The sequence below is a fragment of the Vitis vinifera genome, chromosome 7 (assembly GCF_030704535.1).
Source record: "Vitis vinifera cultivar Pinot Noir 40024 chromosome 7, ASM3070453v1".
NCBI classification, from domain to species: Eukaryota; Viridiplantae; Streptophyta; class Magnoliopsida; order Vitales; family Vitaceae; genus Vitis; species Vitis vinifera.
This window is the reverse complement of record NC_081811.1, coordinates 27,163,141-27,180,691: the sequence shown is the minus strand read 5'-3', so window position 1 is coordinate 27,180,691 and position 17,551 is coordinate 27,163,141. Positions and strand designations below refer to the sequence as shown.

The 17,551-nt window shown below is 33.8% G+C and overlaps 2 protein-coding genes across 2 annotated transcripts; one reads left to right on the top strand and one right to left on the bottom strand.

Annotated features, from left to right (window-relative positions):
- Positions 1-5,551: 5,551 nt before the first annotated feature.
- Positions 5,552-6,698, bottom strand: LOC100261185 (protein ENHANCED PSEUDOMONAS SUSCEPTIBILITY 1). Its single transcript, XM_019221010.1, has 2 exons — positions 6,562-6,698; positions 5,552-6,446 (listed from the first exon to the last, which is right to left on the bottom strand). Exons 1-2 carry the CDS (start codon positions 6,696-6,698, stop codon positions 5,552-5,554), a joined length of 1,032 nt encoding a protein of 343 aa, XP_019076555.1.
- Positions 6,699-13,412: 6,714 nt separating this feature from the next.
- Positions 13,413-15,015, top strand: LOC100250876 (uncharacterized acetyltransferase At3g50280). The gene has a single exon (XM_002282894.4). The coding sequence runs from the start codon at positions 13,594-13,596 to the stop codon at positions 14,905-14,907; it is 1,314 nt and encodes a 437-aa protein (XP_002282930.1). The 5' UTR covers positions 13,413-13,593; the 3' UTR covers positions 14,908-15,015.
- The last annotated feature ends 2,536 nt before the right edge of the window (positions 15,016-17,551 follow it).

The window sequence follows — 17,551 nt, the reverse complement described above, 5'->3', positions numbered from 1 at the left end:
ATCAACAATAATTTAGATAATAAGATACTTAGCCGACACACAACACCGTAGATCACGTTGTTGGCTTTTGTACGCTGGAGTGATAGCGAACCATTTAAAACCACATCCTGCATCTCGTGGACCACGTTGTCCGCTTTGATATTCCAGCCATGATTTTTTTTTTTTTTAAAAAGAAAAATATGCAAACAAAAAATAAACTCTTTAATCATTAGCTACATATAGTCACAAGAGGAGGGTGAAAAAGTAAGAAAAAAAACATAATTAAGAGGGAAATAGATTTTAAGTTAAAATAAAGAGGAACAATAAATAAAATATATATATATGCCCAAAATGAATAAATTATTTTTATATATTATTTTAAATTTAATTAATTAAAATTTTTAACTAATTTAATAATATTTAATTTGATTTTATATTTTTAATAATAAAACTAAAATATATATATTTTTCATACCTTATCTTTTTCTCGATACTTTCGTGAACCATATATATATTGCACAAAATTATAAATTGATTTATTTTGTATTCTTAACAAGAAAAAGTGTCTATTCTTATCTCAATCCCAAAAATAAAAACAAGAAAAAGAAAAAAAAAAAGGAAAAGAATAAAAGGTGCCTTTGTTTATATTTTTTAAACTTCTTTCTAAATTAAAAAATAGAAAAATAAAACCCTTTGTGTTAAAATTGATTAAAAATAAATAAATAAATAAATAAATAAATAAATTACATATATTATTTCAAAAAATAATATGAATGATAAATATACATGATTTTTTTTTTCTATTTTCAATATATTTTTCATATTTAAATATTATTTATGTTTTATTTGATAAAATTTGGAATTTTTGTAAATTTAGATAAGAGATGGAAGAAATAAATATTATTGATTTTAAATTTTAATAATATATAAATTATATATATATCGTCTAACACGGTTGAACCACTTATTCAACTCTTGAACCGTGATAGAATTTTTGTTATAAATATTTGACTACCATTCTTGTACACCAATTTAAATGCTTTGGTTAAAAACATTGAAATGTAGTCAAGGGTGGAAAATGAGAATGGATGTCAAGGCTCCAAAAACCCAAACCCTTGGATTCTAAACATCGAAATCAAATGGTGACAGCATCCATGAACTCTGCATCTTCCATCATAGCTTCCAAGGTCTTCGGCGATAAGCAAGCTTCAATGTCAATACTTCATTCTTCAGCCCCTTGAAAAACGGTGGTCTTCCCCGTCACGTTTGCTGCCACGTCCGCTTCTAACCGCAACTGGCCTTCCCCAACCATAATCAGTACCGTAGACGTTGAATCGCGGCGAATTGCTCATCACGAGAACATTACTGATCATTGCGTTCAAAGGTATGACCAGCTTGTTGAAATTGATAAATGATAGTTTTTTCATTCATATTTTCATTCGTTCATGTACAGAGTATATATAGAGGGTATCGTCATTCTAAGAATGGGAAAAAATGATACAAGGAAAGAATGACATAAGGAAATAACAATTAATATCCTAATATCTCAACTTTCCTAATATCTCAATATTCCTAATATCTCAATATTCATAATATTTCAACTTTCCTAATATCTAAACATTCCTAATATCTCAACATTAAATGATATAAGGAAATAATGATATAAGGAAAGCATTCTTAATATCTCAACACTCCCCCTCAAGTTGGTGCATAGATGTCACACATGCCCAACTTGTCTAAAAATTTTGAGAACACTTAACTTGAGACAGCTTTGGTAAGGATATCGACCAATTGATCTTCTGATCGAATCTTAGGCAATTCCACAATCTTATCATCCAACTTTTCCTTAATGAAGAATCTATCCACCTCGACATGCTTTGTACGATCATGTTGTACTGGATTATGAGCAATGTCACACGCGGCTTTATTGTCACAAAACAATCGGATTGGTTGCCTAGATAGGTAACATAAATCCTGTAAGAGGAGTCTTAGCCATAATGTCTCACAAAGTCCTAGAGTCATACCTCTAAATTCCGCTTCTGCACTTGAACGAGCAACGACATTTTGCTTCTTACTTTTCCATGTCACAAGATTACCACATACAAAGGTAAAGTAACCAGATGTAGATCGCCTATCATCCACTCCACCGGCCAATCAGCATCAGTATATACTTCTATACTTTGATGATCAACATTTTTAGCGAACAAAATTCCCTTCCCAGGAGCATTCTTCAAATACCTCAAAATACGCATGACTGCATTCATATGTTGCTCTCCAGGATTATGCATGTATTGACTCACTACACTCAATGCATAAGCAAGATCTGGTCTTGTATGAGCTAAGTACATTAATCTCCCCACAAGTCTCTGATATCTTCCCTTATCGGTTGATACTTGATTAGGCTCAACACACAATTTCAGACCTTCTTCTATTGGTATATTAACAGGTTGACATCCCGACATTCCAGTCTCCTGTAAAAGATCTAAGGCATACTTTCTTTGAGACAGAAAAATTCCTTCACTTGATCGAGAAACTTCAATCCCAAGAAAGTATTTTAAAGAACCTAGATCTTTCATTTCGAATTCTCTAGATAGATAATTTTGCAGAGCTTTTCTTTCTTCAGGATCATTTCCTATAACTACCATGTCATCCACATATACGATGAGTGCGGTAATCTTACCATGTTGCTTTTTCAGGAACAAAGTGTGATCTGAATTACTTTGACGATAGCCAAAAGCTCTCATTGACTTTGTGAACCTTCCAAACCATGCTCTCGGGGATTGCTTCAACCCATACAATGACTTTTTCAATTTGCACACCTTCTGACATTGCTTTTCTGACACCATGCATCCTGGTGGAAGATCCATATATACTTCTTCAGATAACTCGCCATGCAAAAAGACATTTTTCACATCAAATTGTTGTAATGACCAATCTAGGTTTGCAGCTAAAGACGGTAATACTCGAACTGTGTTGATCTTAGTTACAGGTGCAAATGTCTCTGTGTAGTCAATTCCATAAGTTTGAGTGTACTCTTTTGCTACTAGTCTTGCTTTAAATAGTTCAATACTACCATTTGCCTTGTACTTCACAGTATAGATCCAACGACACCCAACTGGCTTCTTTCCTGGTGGACATTCTACGAGTTCCCATGTTTCATTCTTCTGCAATGATTTAATCTCTTCATTCATGGCTGCTTTCCACCTTGGATCAGCTAAGGCTTCCTGCACACTGTTAGGAATAGGTACAGTAGATAGTTGATTTACAAATGACTTATTTGATTCAGACAAACGATGGTTAGACACATAGTTGCTCATGGGATATTTGACTTTGGTAGACAATTCAGGTTCATATGTGGGTTTAGGAATACCTCTATTATGACGATGTGGTAACCGTTTCACGAATGGATCAGGTTCCAAATTAAGAACACCCTCAACAGACGACGATTGGTTTGGTATTTCAGTGAAGACATTTTCGGACCCAAATTGTTGACCACTCATATCCAACTCACCCATTTCCTTGTTCACTAGTTCAGATTGTCCAGATTCATCTTCCTCAGACATATGACAATCATAATCAAGAGTCTGAATTTCCTTATGGTACTCCCCCTGAAGTTCAGACTCAGATGAAAAATACATCGAATCTTCATGAAACACCACATCCATTGTAATATACATTTGTCGAGTTGGAGGATGGTAACATCGATATCCCTTTTTGTGCAATGCATATCCAACAAACACACATTGTAATGCATGAGAAGTTAACTTGGTGCGTTGGTGCTTGTGTAGATGCACAAATGCCACACAACCAAAAACACGAGGAGGTAAATTTGGGACGATTGGGGCAACTACGACATTAGTAAGAGCTTGGAGTGGTGTTTGAAAGTTAATTAAGCTAGAAGGTACCCGATTGATCAAGTATGCGGCAGATGTGATTGCTTCTCCCCAATAAGATATCGGTGTTTTTGCTGCTATCAAGGAAGCACGAACAACCTCTAACAAGTGCCGATTTTTTCGTTCAGCGACTCCATTTTGCTGGGGTGTATTGGCACAAGTAGTTTGATGAATGATGCCATGTCCTTCCAAATACTTTTGAAGATCAGAACTTTGATATTCTCCACCATTATCACTACGCAGAACCTGAACCTTTGCATTGTACTTTATGAAATTTTTGAAACAACAAGTTCACTTCATCTTTGGTCTTCATCAAGCATAACCATGTCATTCTGGTACAATCATCAATAAAAGTAACAAATCAACGTGAGCCACTCAAAGTTGGGACTTTGGATGGGCCCCAAACATCAGAATGTATAACCATAAAAGGAAACGGACTTTTATTTAAAATTGACGGAAACGAAGCACGATGACTTTTAACCAATTCACAAATATCACAACGGAAACCAGACATATTACTCTTTGCAAACAAACTAGGAAACAATTTTTTTAAATAACCAAAAGAAGCATGTCCCAAACGTCGATGCCACAACCAAATTTCAGATTTTTTCTTCTCTCCCTCAGATCCATCAGCCATCAAGGCTTGTTGCAACTTATTTGAATTCTTTGACTGCAAGTCCAAGTAATAGAGTTTTCCCCGCTTAATACCACAACCAATCGTCTGTCTTGTTTGGATGTTCTTAATCACACAAAATTCAGGCAAAAAAATGACAATACAAGATAAGGTTGCAGTGATTTGAGAAACTGACAAAAGATTGTAATCTAAAGATGGAACAACTAAAACAAAATCCAAATTCAAAGTATTAGTAAGAGTTAAGGATCCTTCCCCAATGACTGGAGTTGTGTTACCGTTGGCTGTGGAAATAATTTTTTGTGAGGAAGGTTTAAGGGGTGAAACTTGTCTAGAATCAAAAGTCATATGATCTGTAACACCAGAATCAATTATCCATGCACTATTAATAACAGGTGTAAAAGTATTTAAAAACTTACCACCATGATCTGTAGCGACTACCAATGCAGAAGCTTTCTCAGCAACATTAACCTCTGTTTTTATTTCGGCAACAGTTGCAGTCGAGGTTTTTTTGGAATCCTTCTTCCGTTGATCACGATTATTATCATTAATAACAAAGTGTTGATAACCTAAACATGATCTAAAGGTCCATGGTTCAAACCCTCGGTTCCTCATTTTTTTCCTGATCATACCAAGAGTCGTTGCTTTGAAATTGTGGGATATCCAGATTGGTGGGATCAGTCTTATTACAGTGAGTGCATTTGAAGGTTGACTTATCAATATTAGGGTTTGTCTTAGGATGGTTGATCACTGTCGGACTACCATAGCGACAAAATATCCAGGATTTCAGTTTCATGGCTATGATACCATGTTCAAATTGATAAATGATAGTTTTTTCATTCATATTTTCATTCGTTCATATACAGAGTATATATAGAGGGTATTGCCATTCTAAGAATGAGAAAGAATGACATAAGGAAATAACAATTAATATCTTAATATCTCAATATTCATAATATCTCAACTTTCCTAATATCTAAACATTCCTAATATCTCAACACTAAATGATATAAGGAAATAATGATATAAGGAAAACATTCCTAATATCTCAACACAGCTTAGGGTTCTTCGCCCAAGATTCGAAGAAGTTGGTGGCTTCTACTTCAGTAAAGGTAGAAATCATCTTGTTCATCTTCCAAGTCGTATGACCCAAACCCAGCTCCAGTAGCTCACCTGCTTTCATTGTCACGTTCCCGCCCAGAACTGCAACCCCAAAATATTGTTGAGGCAATGGTGGATGCACCCTTGGCCTCATACCTATTGGGATTATATACTTAGTCTCTTGATCCTCTGGAAGGCGCCTGTTACGAATTACCAATACCCAAAGATGGGCCAACAACGCTTGCAAAGAGGAAATTCGGTTGGTGCCCATTTCTGTATTAGCTTTTGCTTTTAGCACTGCAATTTGTTCTTTTGTGAAATGGAAAACTCTTTCTTGGGTTGGTGATGAAGGGACCTTACCAAAGACTAGTGCTGACTGAGGAATTCGTATGGGGAAATGGGTACGAGGCACAAGCCAATGCTTGAAAACAGGAGATAGGAATATCTTGTCGGAACCCCGAGAGACTTCGGACCACGAATTGAAGAAATGCCAGAAGGAAGTTCCATCCGCGACCACATGATTCATGGTGCAACCAATAAAGATGCCGTCCACCAGCTCCGTCACTTGTACTGCAAGCAACAGCTCCGAAATGCCATGGTAGTTTTGAGTTTCATTAAGTGGAAAAAAGGAAGACACGATCCTAGGAACGTAGACAGAATCAAGGATGTCCCCGACGGAGACGCCATTGGCGGATGCGTGGATAAGCTGAACTCTGGCGCCATTGCAGTTGATAAAGATACAAAAGGTATTGTCGTCGTTTACGGTGGTGCCAAGGCGGTCGACGAATGGGTAGAACAAGTCAAGAGTGCGAGAGAGGGAGGTTTTCAAGTGGTCTATGATGCTGTGCTCTTATGGGGGTGTAGGCATGCGAAAGAGAAGAAGACCCTTCTGGATGGGATCAAGTAGAAGTAACCGGAGCTCCCATGGATTCAACTCAATCCTCTGAGTTGACTAGCTCGGATTCGTCAGGGCGACGATGGCTGCGGAAATGAAGCTTATTTCTGCCATGTATCTTCTCTGCCACAGCCTCCAAGCACTCATCACTGGCTTCCAAGCACTCATCACTTATATATTTCCAGATCTTCGCCCCCATTCCATTTTTATTTTTTATTTTTTATATTTTTAAGAGTTTTTGAGGAATGAAATTGTCGTTTATGATTTTGTTTGACTGAATTCTTGCATGTTTGGTGTCTTTTTTTTTCTTTTCAAGTTTTGAATAAGGATAATAATATTAATCTTACTAATTTTTAAACCTTTTATTACTATAACAAAATTTGATATTTTGGAATATTTAAAAATTGTAATAAATTTTTATTTTCTCTTAAATTACTAGTTTTCAAATATTTATTAAAATAATATAGTAATTATTTTTTATAAGGCCAAAGATATTTAATTACCGGTATTTAGAAAACACATGTTAAATACATCCACTTATTTGCTCTTTGTATTTATTTCATAAAAAAAGAAAAAAAAAACATTTTTGAGGGAAAAAATAATTATATATTTAACTAAATAAATCTAATTGTGAACCTCGCATTTCAACTCATATGTCTTCCACTCAATGGTGAGTTCGATTTTTATTTGAAAATGATTTTATTTATTAAAATAATGACTTGGAGTTGCCACTTATTTTTATTTTTTATTTTTAAAAGGATAAACAAAATAAGAAATAAAACCCTAAGTGTGACTCCTTATTTTGGAAAATGTGGTATGTGAAAAACCAGATCAGGCTCGAGGGTCATGTTACTTATCAGGAAGGTACGGTAAAAATCGTAACACTCCTCTAAGTCCTTAAAGTCGGGTCTCTACTAATAAAATGAAGCTGATGTGGTAATCAATGGGAAAATCAATGGATACTCAAATCGACCATGCACACATGGGAATCAAAATATGCATAAAGAATGACCGAAATGGGAAAGGATGCATACCTGGACCACGAACGAGCAATGCGCTATCATAAAAATGGAGTCAGTGTATAATAAAGAGCATAAAACATATCACACGCGTCACCAAATAGGAATTAAAAACTGTTCGAGAGAAAGCTGGATTTTTGAAATTTATTTGAAAATTGGAATCTTAGAGATTATTTGAAAATTGGAATTTTAGAAATTAAATACAAGAATGAGAATTTTAGAAATTAAATTTAAAAGGAATTGGAATTTCGAAAAACTAAATTTGGGAATCGGGATTTTAAAGAATTATTTAAAAACGAAATTTTAATAAACGAATGAGTGAATAAATAAATGAATGGAATAATAATAATGATGAAATTAATCATTAAACAACTGAATGTGAATAGTAGAATTTCTGAGATTGAAAATTAAATTTGGAAAACGGAATTTTGAAAAATTGAACTTTAATTATTGGAATTTGTAAAATAAATGAATGAAATAATATTTAAACGAATGAACGTGAATAGTGAAATCTTTGAGATTGAAAGTTTGAAGAGTTATTTAGAAATGGAATTTTAAATAAAAGAATAAGTGAATAGATAAACGAATGGAATAATAGTAATAATGATTAGGTAAATAATTGTGAAAATTGGGAAGTGAACTTCGAAATTGGAAAATTGAAGAATTATTTAGAGATGAAATGTCGGAAAATTAAATTTCGAAAACTGGAAACCCGGAAAATTATTTTAAGGATGGAACGTCGGAAAATTAAATTTCAAAAAATGGAAACCCGAAATAGAAATTAAATACAAGAATGAGAATTTTAGAAATTAAATTTGAAAGGAATTAGAATTTCGAAAAACTAAATTTGGGAATCGAAATTTTGAATAATTATTCTAAAGACGGAATTTTAATAAACGAATGAGTGAATAAATAAATGAATGGAATAATAATAATGATGAAATTAATATTAAACAACTGAATGTGAATAGTGGAATTTCTGAGAATGAAAATTAAATTTGGAAAATGGAATTTTGAAAATTTGAACTTTAATTATTGGAATTTGTAAAATAAATTAATGGAATAATATTTAAACGAATGAACGTGAATAGTGGAATCTTTGAGATTGAAAGTTTGAAGAGTTATTTAGAAATGAGATTTTAAATAAAAGAATAAGTGAATAGATAAACGAATGGAATAATAGTAATAATGATTAGGTAAATAATTGTGAAAATTGGGAAGTGAACTTGAGAATTGGAAAATTAAAGAATTATTTAGAGATGGAATGTCGAAAAATTAAATTTCGAAAACTGGAAACCCGAAAAATTATTTTAAGGATGGAACGTCGGAAAATTAAATTTCAAAAAGTGGAAACCCGAAAAGTTATTTTAAGGACGGAATGTCGGAAAATTAAATTTCAAAAATTGGAAACCCGAAAAATTATTAAGGATGGAATGTCGGAAAATTAAATTTCGAAAAGTGGAAATTATTTTAAGGATGGAACGCCGGAAAATTAAATTTCAAAAATCAGAAACCCGAAAAATTATTAAGGATGGAATGTCAGAAAATTAAATTTCAAAAAGTGGAAACCCGAAAAATTATTTTAAGGATGGAATGCTGGAAAATTAAATTTCAAAAATCAAAAACCCGAAAAATTATTAAGGATGGAATGTCGGAAAATTAAATTTCGAAAAGTGGAAACCCGAAAAATTACTTTAAGGATCGAATGCCGGAAAATTAAATTTCGAAAAGTGGAAACCCGAAAAATTATTTTAAGGATGGAACGCCGAAAAATTAAATTTCAAAAATTAGAAACCCGAAAAATTATTAAGGATGGAATGTCGGAAAATTAAATTTCAAAAAGTGGAAACCCGGAAAACTACTTTAAAGATGGAATGCAGAAAAATTAAATTTTGAAAAATGGAAACTCAAAAAATTATTTTAAGAATGAAATGCCGAAAAATTAAATTTCGAAAAGTGAAAACCCGAAAAATTACTTTAAGGATGGAATGCCGAAAAATTAAATTTCGAAAAGTGGAAACCCGAAAAATTATTTTAACGATGGAACGCTAAAAAATTAAATTTCGAAAAGTGAAAACCTAAAAAATTATTTTAAGGATGGAATGCCGGAAAATTAAATTTCGAAAAGTGGAAACCTGAAAAATTATTTTAAGGATGGAACGTCGAAAAATTAAATTTCGAAAAATGGAAACCCGAAAAATTATTTTAAGGATGGAATTTTAAAAATAAATAAATAAATAAATAAAATAATTAAAATTTGGGAGGTCAAAATTTTGAAAACTATATATATATATAATGGGAGTTTTTCTTTAAATAATTAAATTAAAAATAAAATTTTGAAAATGAATCTTTGGCATCAAAAGTTGGAAAAACTAAGAAAATGATAAAAATAGGAATGGCCTGGCAAACAGGCGTGTACTTAAGAAAAGCAAACAAACAAATAATAATAATAAAAAAAAAAAGGCCACAAACCCATTTTCCCATCAAGCTAATCCACGTGGGGCCTTAGATGCAAGTGAATGAACTCCTTTTCCCGTGTGACTCACTAAATCTATTTGCAACAACCTTTGCCAATCTTCTGCCACCCACAATGGTCAACAGCAACGCAAATAATTGGATTATAAAGGATTCAAGGCTTTTTTTTTTTTCTTCTGCACCATCAAAGTCATATCTTCCCTCATGAGGATCATCTGCACCTCCAACTGATAGCGGTTCATACACTCTTAAAGATGATACAAATGTCTGCCACAAAGGTCCCACAACAACCTTAAACTCTATTTCCGTGAGGCTTGAGAAAATCTGGTCAAACTTATTCAAACACTTTAAAACCTCCATTCTAATGCTCCAATCATCAGGATCTTCAGACTGCGCCGGGGGCCCTAAGATGGTAAGAACCGATCCATCCATGTTCTAAGCATTAGCATCATCAAAATTACTGGTTTCTGTCTCATATACACCAGCCATCACACCCAACAAGGAAGTGCAAGCATAAACTATTAAAAATGCTTTTGTGAGCAAAGGTTCATCATAAATCTGAGGAGACGAAACAATTGTATGTGAGCATGGGAACAAAACAGGCGCTAGTTTTGGCACTACTATGTCATCCAAATCCCCAAAAAGGAGTGTCAAGCATCTCAGAGCTCCATGCATCCGGACATTCTCCAGATGATCTTCTTCTCAAGCTGCCCACAATTCTTTATGTCTCAGGTTCTTCTTATTTCCCGGGCAAAGCTTGTTCTCCAGAATCCTTCTCGGCTCAAGCAAGTCTCATCTCTGGATGTCTTCGGCTGGTTTACTTCTTCAGCCAAAACAACCTCTACAAAACATCTCTCAAAACCCAATACGTCCCTTTTGACCCTGATAGATCTTTGTGGGAGTGTGCAGCCAGACTTGGATATGCCTTTTCACAGCCATTGCATTGAGCAAGGCTTAGAAACAAATAGTGGCCACTACAAAGAAGAATCCATAGAAAATAGAACATAAAAGAAAACAAGTAAAGGTGATTCTCAGAGGCTTCACTTCATGAGTCATCAGTGAGCCCTCTGAGAACATCCTTTTCCAGTGGCCTTCATTATCCACCCCAAACAAGTTAATGAACGTTCAAATATCAACAAGGGACATGGAAAAGTGATAAACAATCAATAACAAATAATAAACCCGTAGCATTCGTACCTGAGAAAATCCTTTTCCAGCAAGACCAGCCTATCTCCAAGTTTTCCTCCCGAGATGCTCACCTTCCTCCAAAGTCCTCTCAAGCTCCAGACAACTCCTAACCTCAGTTTTTTTTTTTTATAAAAGTTCTCTGCTACCCCCCACCACGATGATCCTCCTCTCCTTCTTTAAGCCTTTTCTTCCAGAAAAACCTCTGCCCCTCCGGCTTTCTTCTTGCTCCTCAAATATCTCCCAACACCCCTGTTTATGTCTTCCTCAGCAAGCCATCACCAACCCTACTATTCCTCCATCAGCCAGCATAGCTTCTCAACCACCAGCATGGCCCCCGCCATGCCCATGCAGCCGATTTCCGGGAGAAAAGGGGCCCCCCTTATTTCAAAAAAGAAATGCAAAGAAGAGAAAAAAAAACTCTCTCCCGGCCCCCCACAAAAGGGGTCTACACTAATATTTAACACGGTTAAGATCCAAATAAAAATAACAATCCCACCATGATATAGAATAAGTACATACCAAAAAATGGGAGTAATAAACAATGTTACATACATAATTTAGATTTCATTCTTTTTATAATCAAATATGTTTTTATAATTTAATCATTTTTTCAATATTACATGTATATAGGGATCTTCAAATATTCTTCTTTCAAATAATAAAATTAGTATATAAAAACTAAAATTAATATACATATTTATTTCTGACAATTATTTAATTTTCATTTAATGACTATTTCAACTAAATTGTTTAATGATGATGAAGATTTAGTTTGATTATTTTAAATTTATGATTTTTTATCAATCAAGAAGATGCTATTAATTAATAAATAATATTAACAAATATCAAATATATTATCTAATAATATTTTATTACATAGATAAATTAAAATTTATTATGGTAATGTTAGAAATGTTGATTTTAATATTTAAAAATTATTTTTATATTTCTCATATTTTATATGAAATAATATATAATATAATTAAAATAATAATATAAATATTAGGTTTTGACTGCTTTTCATAAATTCAATTAATACCAAAAGATAGTATTTGTTTTTTAATTGAATAAAAAATGTTAAAATATTTAATTTTTATATTTAGATAAAAAATAATATTTTAATATCAATTAAAATAAATTTATTATTAATAAGTTTAATTTAATTATATTGATTGAAATAAATAATTATATTATTTTTAATTAAATAAGAAAAAATCAAATAATATTTAATTTTTTTAATCAACCAAAAAAACAAACATCACCTAATTCACATAAATAATAACTTAATAAAAGTAAAATTTTACACCAATTAAATCATTGGTTGGGTGGGTTGGCTCGTCTGTATTACAGTTCTATTCAATTGATTGTTAGAATAAATTAAGATAGGATGGTCTGATAAGGCATGAGGAGGAATGTTACTCTTCGAATTGATATTATGATTTTAAAAATTCTTCAAATATATTAAATAATAATAGATGGTGATGTATTGTTTACTGGTAAATAGCTGTAATTGACAGGCCCATATGAGTATGAAGTGGACTAAAAAAATTCGAACATATAAAGTAGAAATAAAGAGCACAATGAACGTAAAGTAAGGGTAAAGAAAATAAATAAATACGATTTGATTGATTTTTGACTTAAATATCATCCAAATTGATTAAAAATTAAATCAAACCAAACCTTTTAAAACCGGTTTAATTTAGTTTTTATAAATTGGTTTTTCCTAAGTTTAATAGTCTTTTTTTTTAATATTTAGTCTAGTTGTAAATTTGTTTTTGTTTTGAATCCAGACTCATTAATTTATTGAATTTTTATGTATAATTTGTTTTTAAAATTAATTCAAATTTGATGATAAAAATATATTTAAAATTAATTTAATTATAATATAAAATAATGAATCATTATAATAAAATTAAATATAAACAGAATGATCAAATATTAAACAATTATACATAAAGGGTTTAATTCAGTTTATAACTATTAGGAAACAAGAAAATTGAGAATCGAAAAAATAAGATTGATTTTTAAAATCACTTTTTTTATTATTGAAAATTGAATCAATTATTTCGATATTTGTTAGTTTAGATGAAACTTTTAGCATTAGGAGTCTTGTCAACACATGAATCATATGAGGGATCAAACTTTTCGCATTTTTTTATTTATTGAGAATTAAATTTATAACACCATTAATCGTGACCCATTACTCTTATGGTTTTGGATTAGTGGCATTTTCTATGAGATAGGAGAAAAGGTATGATGGTCATGGGAGGTGAGGAAACTTTTTCCATAATTTTCCACTAAAAATTGATTATAATATTTTCAATTCTGACACATTCAAGTGCAGTCTAGGTTGAGTAGTCAATTTATTAACATAGGCTAGCTGTGATTTGGACATTGTGGCAGACAAGATTTATGGCAGGCATCAGCATCATCTCCACTACTACGGTCGTACCGGCGAGTCAGAACGAGTCAACTCAGAGGATTGAGTTAACTCCATGGGAGCTTCAGCTTCTTCTCCTTAGTTCCATCCAACAGGGTCTCCTCTTTCTCAAGCCTTCAACCCCACCACAAGAGAATAGCAGCATCATAGATCATTTGAAAACCTCTCTCTCTCGCACTCTAGACTCGTTCTACCCACTGGCCGGCCGCCTTGGCGCCACCGTAAACGACGACAATACTACTAGTTTCTTCATCAACTGTAATGGCGCCGGAGCTCAGTTTGTCCATGCTGCTGCGCATGACGTCACCGTGGCCGATGTCCTTGAGCCTGCCTATGTTCCTCGAATCGTCCTTTCCTTTTTCCCACTCCATGGAGTCCGCAACTCTGCAGGCGTCTCCGAGCCACTCCTTGCAGTGCAAGTGACTGAGCTCGTTGATGGGATCTTTATCGGTTGCACTGTCAATCACATGGTTGCAGACGGCACTTCCTTCTGGCATTTCTTCAATTCATGGTCAGAAGCCTCTCGGAGTTCCAATAGCATATCCCTTCCTCCTATTTTCAAGCCTTGGTTTGTGGATGATACCCACTACTCCATACAAATTCCTCAGTCGGCACTAGTCTCTGCTATACCCACTACGCCACCGTTGCAAGAAAAAGTTTTCCACTTCACAAAAGATAAAATCGCTACGCTCAAAGCAAGAGCTAATGCAGAAATGGGCACCGACCAAATCTCCTCTTCGCAAGCCCTCTTGGCCCATCTTTGGCGATCCGTAATTCGTAACAGGGGTCTTGCAGAGGATCAAGAGACTAGATATAACTTCCCAATAGGTATCAGACCAAGGCTGCGTCCACCATTGCCCCAGCAATATTTTGGGGTTGCAGTTCAGCCCGGAACCGTAACGATGAAAGCAGGTGAGTTGTTGGAGTTGGGTTTGGGTCATGCGGCTTGGCAGGTGAACAAGACTGTCGCTGCCTACACTGAAGAAGGAGCCACCAAATTCTTGGAATCTTGGGTGAAGAACCCCAAGCTGCTTGGAGGTGGGACAACGATGATTAATGATTCTTTGTACATGAGCAATTCTCCGCAGTTCCATGTATATGGTGCTGATTTTGGATGGGGAAAGCCAGTTGCGGTTAGAAGTGGAGGAGGGAACAAGTTGGATGGAAAGACCACCTTTTTCCCGGGATCTGAAGAAGGAAGCATCGATATCCAGGTTTGCTTATCGCCGGAGACCTTGGAGGCTATGATGGAAGATGCAGAGTTCATGGAGGCTGTCACCATTTGATCTTAATTTCTTTGCATAGAATCTTAGGGCTTGTCTCCTCTGTGTGAGCTGCTTTCATACGCTGGAGCCTATCTTTGACATCAACAATGGAGTTTCGTTTTGGTTCAATTTCCATCCACTAATTGTTGTTTTTAATTATACCAAATCATTTAAATAATCATCCAACCATGGCAATTATCTATCTCTAAGCAAGAGTGATCAATATATATATTTTTAATTTTATAAATAGGAAATACTTTCTCAATATTTTTAATAAAACTTATTTTTAAAATAAAATTTAGTTGTTTTCAAAAATTTTCTATACAATGTTAAATACGAAAGTATATAAAAAAAATTGCATTACAATGTTTTTAGGATCTCTATTTTTTTTGTCTCTATGTAGTTCTAAAACTAAGAAGAATTTCATAAAGATGATTTTTTCAAAATTTTAAAATCAAATCTATTTTTTTATATCCAAAATAGTATTTTTTTGTTCTCAAAAATAAAAAACTATTTTTAAGAATGATTACCAAAATACACCCTTGACTTTTTAAAAAATTATTATCATTGGTTATATGAATCTCAATCTCTCCTCTCCTATTTTTGCAAAGAATTCAAATTAAAATAAACACTCTCAAATATGGAAAACAAATTTCATTTGGTGCCTTTTTTATTTCTTTTGCTAAAGATCTAAATTGTTTTGCTCCTCTTTGAGGGGGGAATGTAAAGTAAACGGTATTCCATGTAAAAGGAAAATTTTAGGGTGCCAATTTAGAGTATTGATTTGATAAGTAATGAACTTATAATTTCAATATTTGAAAATATATGATTAAATTTAGGTTAATGGATAAAGTTACCAACATATGGAATTATAATATAAATAAATGAGAGTAGGTATAAATAAATGAACTAAAACATAAGAGATGTAAGTTGTGTATATAAGTTAGAGAAAGAGTTCATTTCTTTGTCCAAGTAGTCTCTTTCAGACCTCCTAGTAAATATAAAAGAAATGGATTTTGCTGATTCCCAAAGGCTCACCCACAATGAGAAAGCCACAGCTGGCAGGTTAAAGAAACATACTTACAGACTTACCGTCACTTCAACGTATTTACTTAATATATATATTCTTCTAAAAATTGTTTATGAAAAATTTATTTATGATAGTGAAATAAAAAAGCTAAATTTAAAAAACATATGTTTCATAATATTATCACTAGTAAAAAAAATGATTTACCATTAAAAAAATTACTTAAAAACAAAATAGTTGATCACAAATATTAATTTATTTTATTTAAGATTGGAATAAAATAGGGAAATAAAATATTACCTTAAAAGAAGAAATCATAGGTGATATTTATTTGATGTTATCTGAAGCAAAAAAAATTAGGAAAAAAAGTATTTATTTCATGTTCAAGATTATTATTAGACTACGTACCGTTTGAAAAATAAATTTATTATTATTTAATTGGGAAAATTGATTTTTTATTTTTTTTATTTTTTATTTTTAATGATAATGAAGAAAAGAATTAGTTAAGAAATTGTGAAAGATAAACATAAATTTTCATTGTCAGAATTTGTAAAACACTCGCATAACAAAGAGGTTGATGGCTTAGGGTTCTTCACCCAAGATTCCAAGAAGTTGATGGCTAGCTTCTGCTTCAGTGTAAGTAGAAATCACCTTGTTCAACTGCCAAGCCGCATGATCAAGACCCAGCTTCAGTAGCTCCCCTTCTTTCATCGTAACCATTCCCAGTTGAACTGGAGCCCCAAAATATTGTTGGGGCAATGGTGGATGCAGCCTTGGTCTCATACCTGTTGGGAACCGGTACATAGTCTCTTGATCCTCTAGTAAACGCCTATTACGAATAACGGATCGCCAAAGATGGGCCAAGAGGGCTTGCAAAGAGGAAATTTTGTGGGTGCCCATTTCTGCATTGGCTCTTACTTTGAGCACTGCATTTTTATCCTTTTGTGAAGTGGAAAATCCTCTCTTGTAGTGGTGCGCTTGTGCGCCTAGCAGACTAGTAGCGACCGAGGAATTCGTATGGGGTAGCGGGATCATCAACAAACCAGCGATCGAGAACGGGAGATAGGGTTATTTCATTGGAACCTCGAGAGATTTCCAACCATGAATTGAAGAAATACCAGAAGGATGTGTCGTCCACGATCATGTGATTGATAGTGCAACCAATAAAGACGCCATCAACAAGCTCAGTCACCAGCAATGGCTCCGAAACGCCATTGCAGTTCTGAGTTCTATGTGTTGAGGCCTCACGTCCCTGGTGATCCACGTAGTTACCAAATGGATGGACACACGATCTCAACCAATATAGATTCCTGGTTCAGTCGTTCCTGCAAAAGGCGTCCGGACAGGGTGTCCGGACACACCCTCCAATGGTTTTGTTAGGCATGGTTAGAGAGAATAATCAGTTGGTCTTTTACCAGGTATAGCAAGCTTACCTTTCTCTTTGTGCAAAGGTCCATATATATATATCGTATCAGAAGCTCTGTCTCCCTCTTTAATGATAGGGAGATATTTTGGCTTGTCATGATGCCTCTAGATGGTGACAGGACCATCATCACTCGTAGGGCGGCTGACAGAGATCGTGGGAGGCGCCGCAGCTGTCTGAGATCGTAGGAAGTGACTTGTCATCATTCTTGCCCT

Coding starts and splice junctions, on each gene's coding strand:
- LOC100261185 (XM_019221010.1), bottom strand. CDS start 6,698: ATGGGGGCGAAGATCTGGAAATATATAAGTGATGAGTGCTTGGAAGCC. Junction 6,447..6,561: donor CGTCGCCCTGACGAATCCGA/GCTAGTCAACTC, acceptor ATAAGAGCACAG/CATCATAGACCACTTGAAAA.
- LOC100250876 (XM_002282894.4), top strand. CDS start 13,594: ATGGCAGGCATCAGCATCATCTCCACTACTACGGTCGTACCGGCGAGT.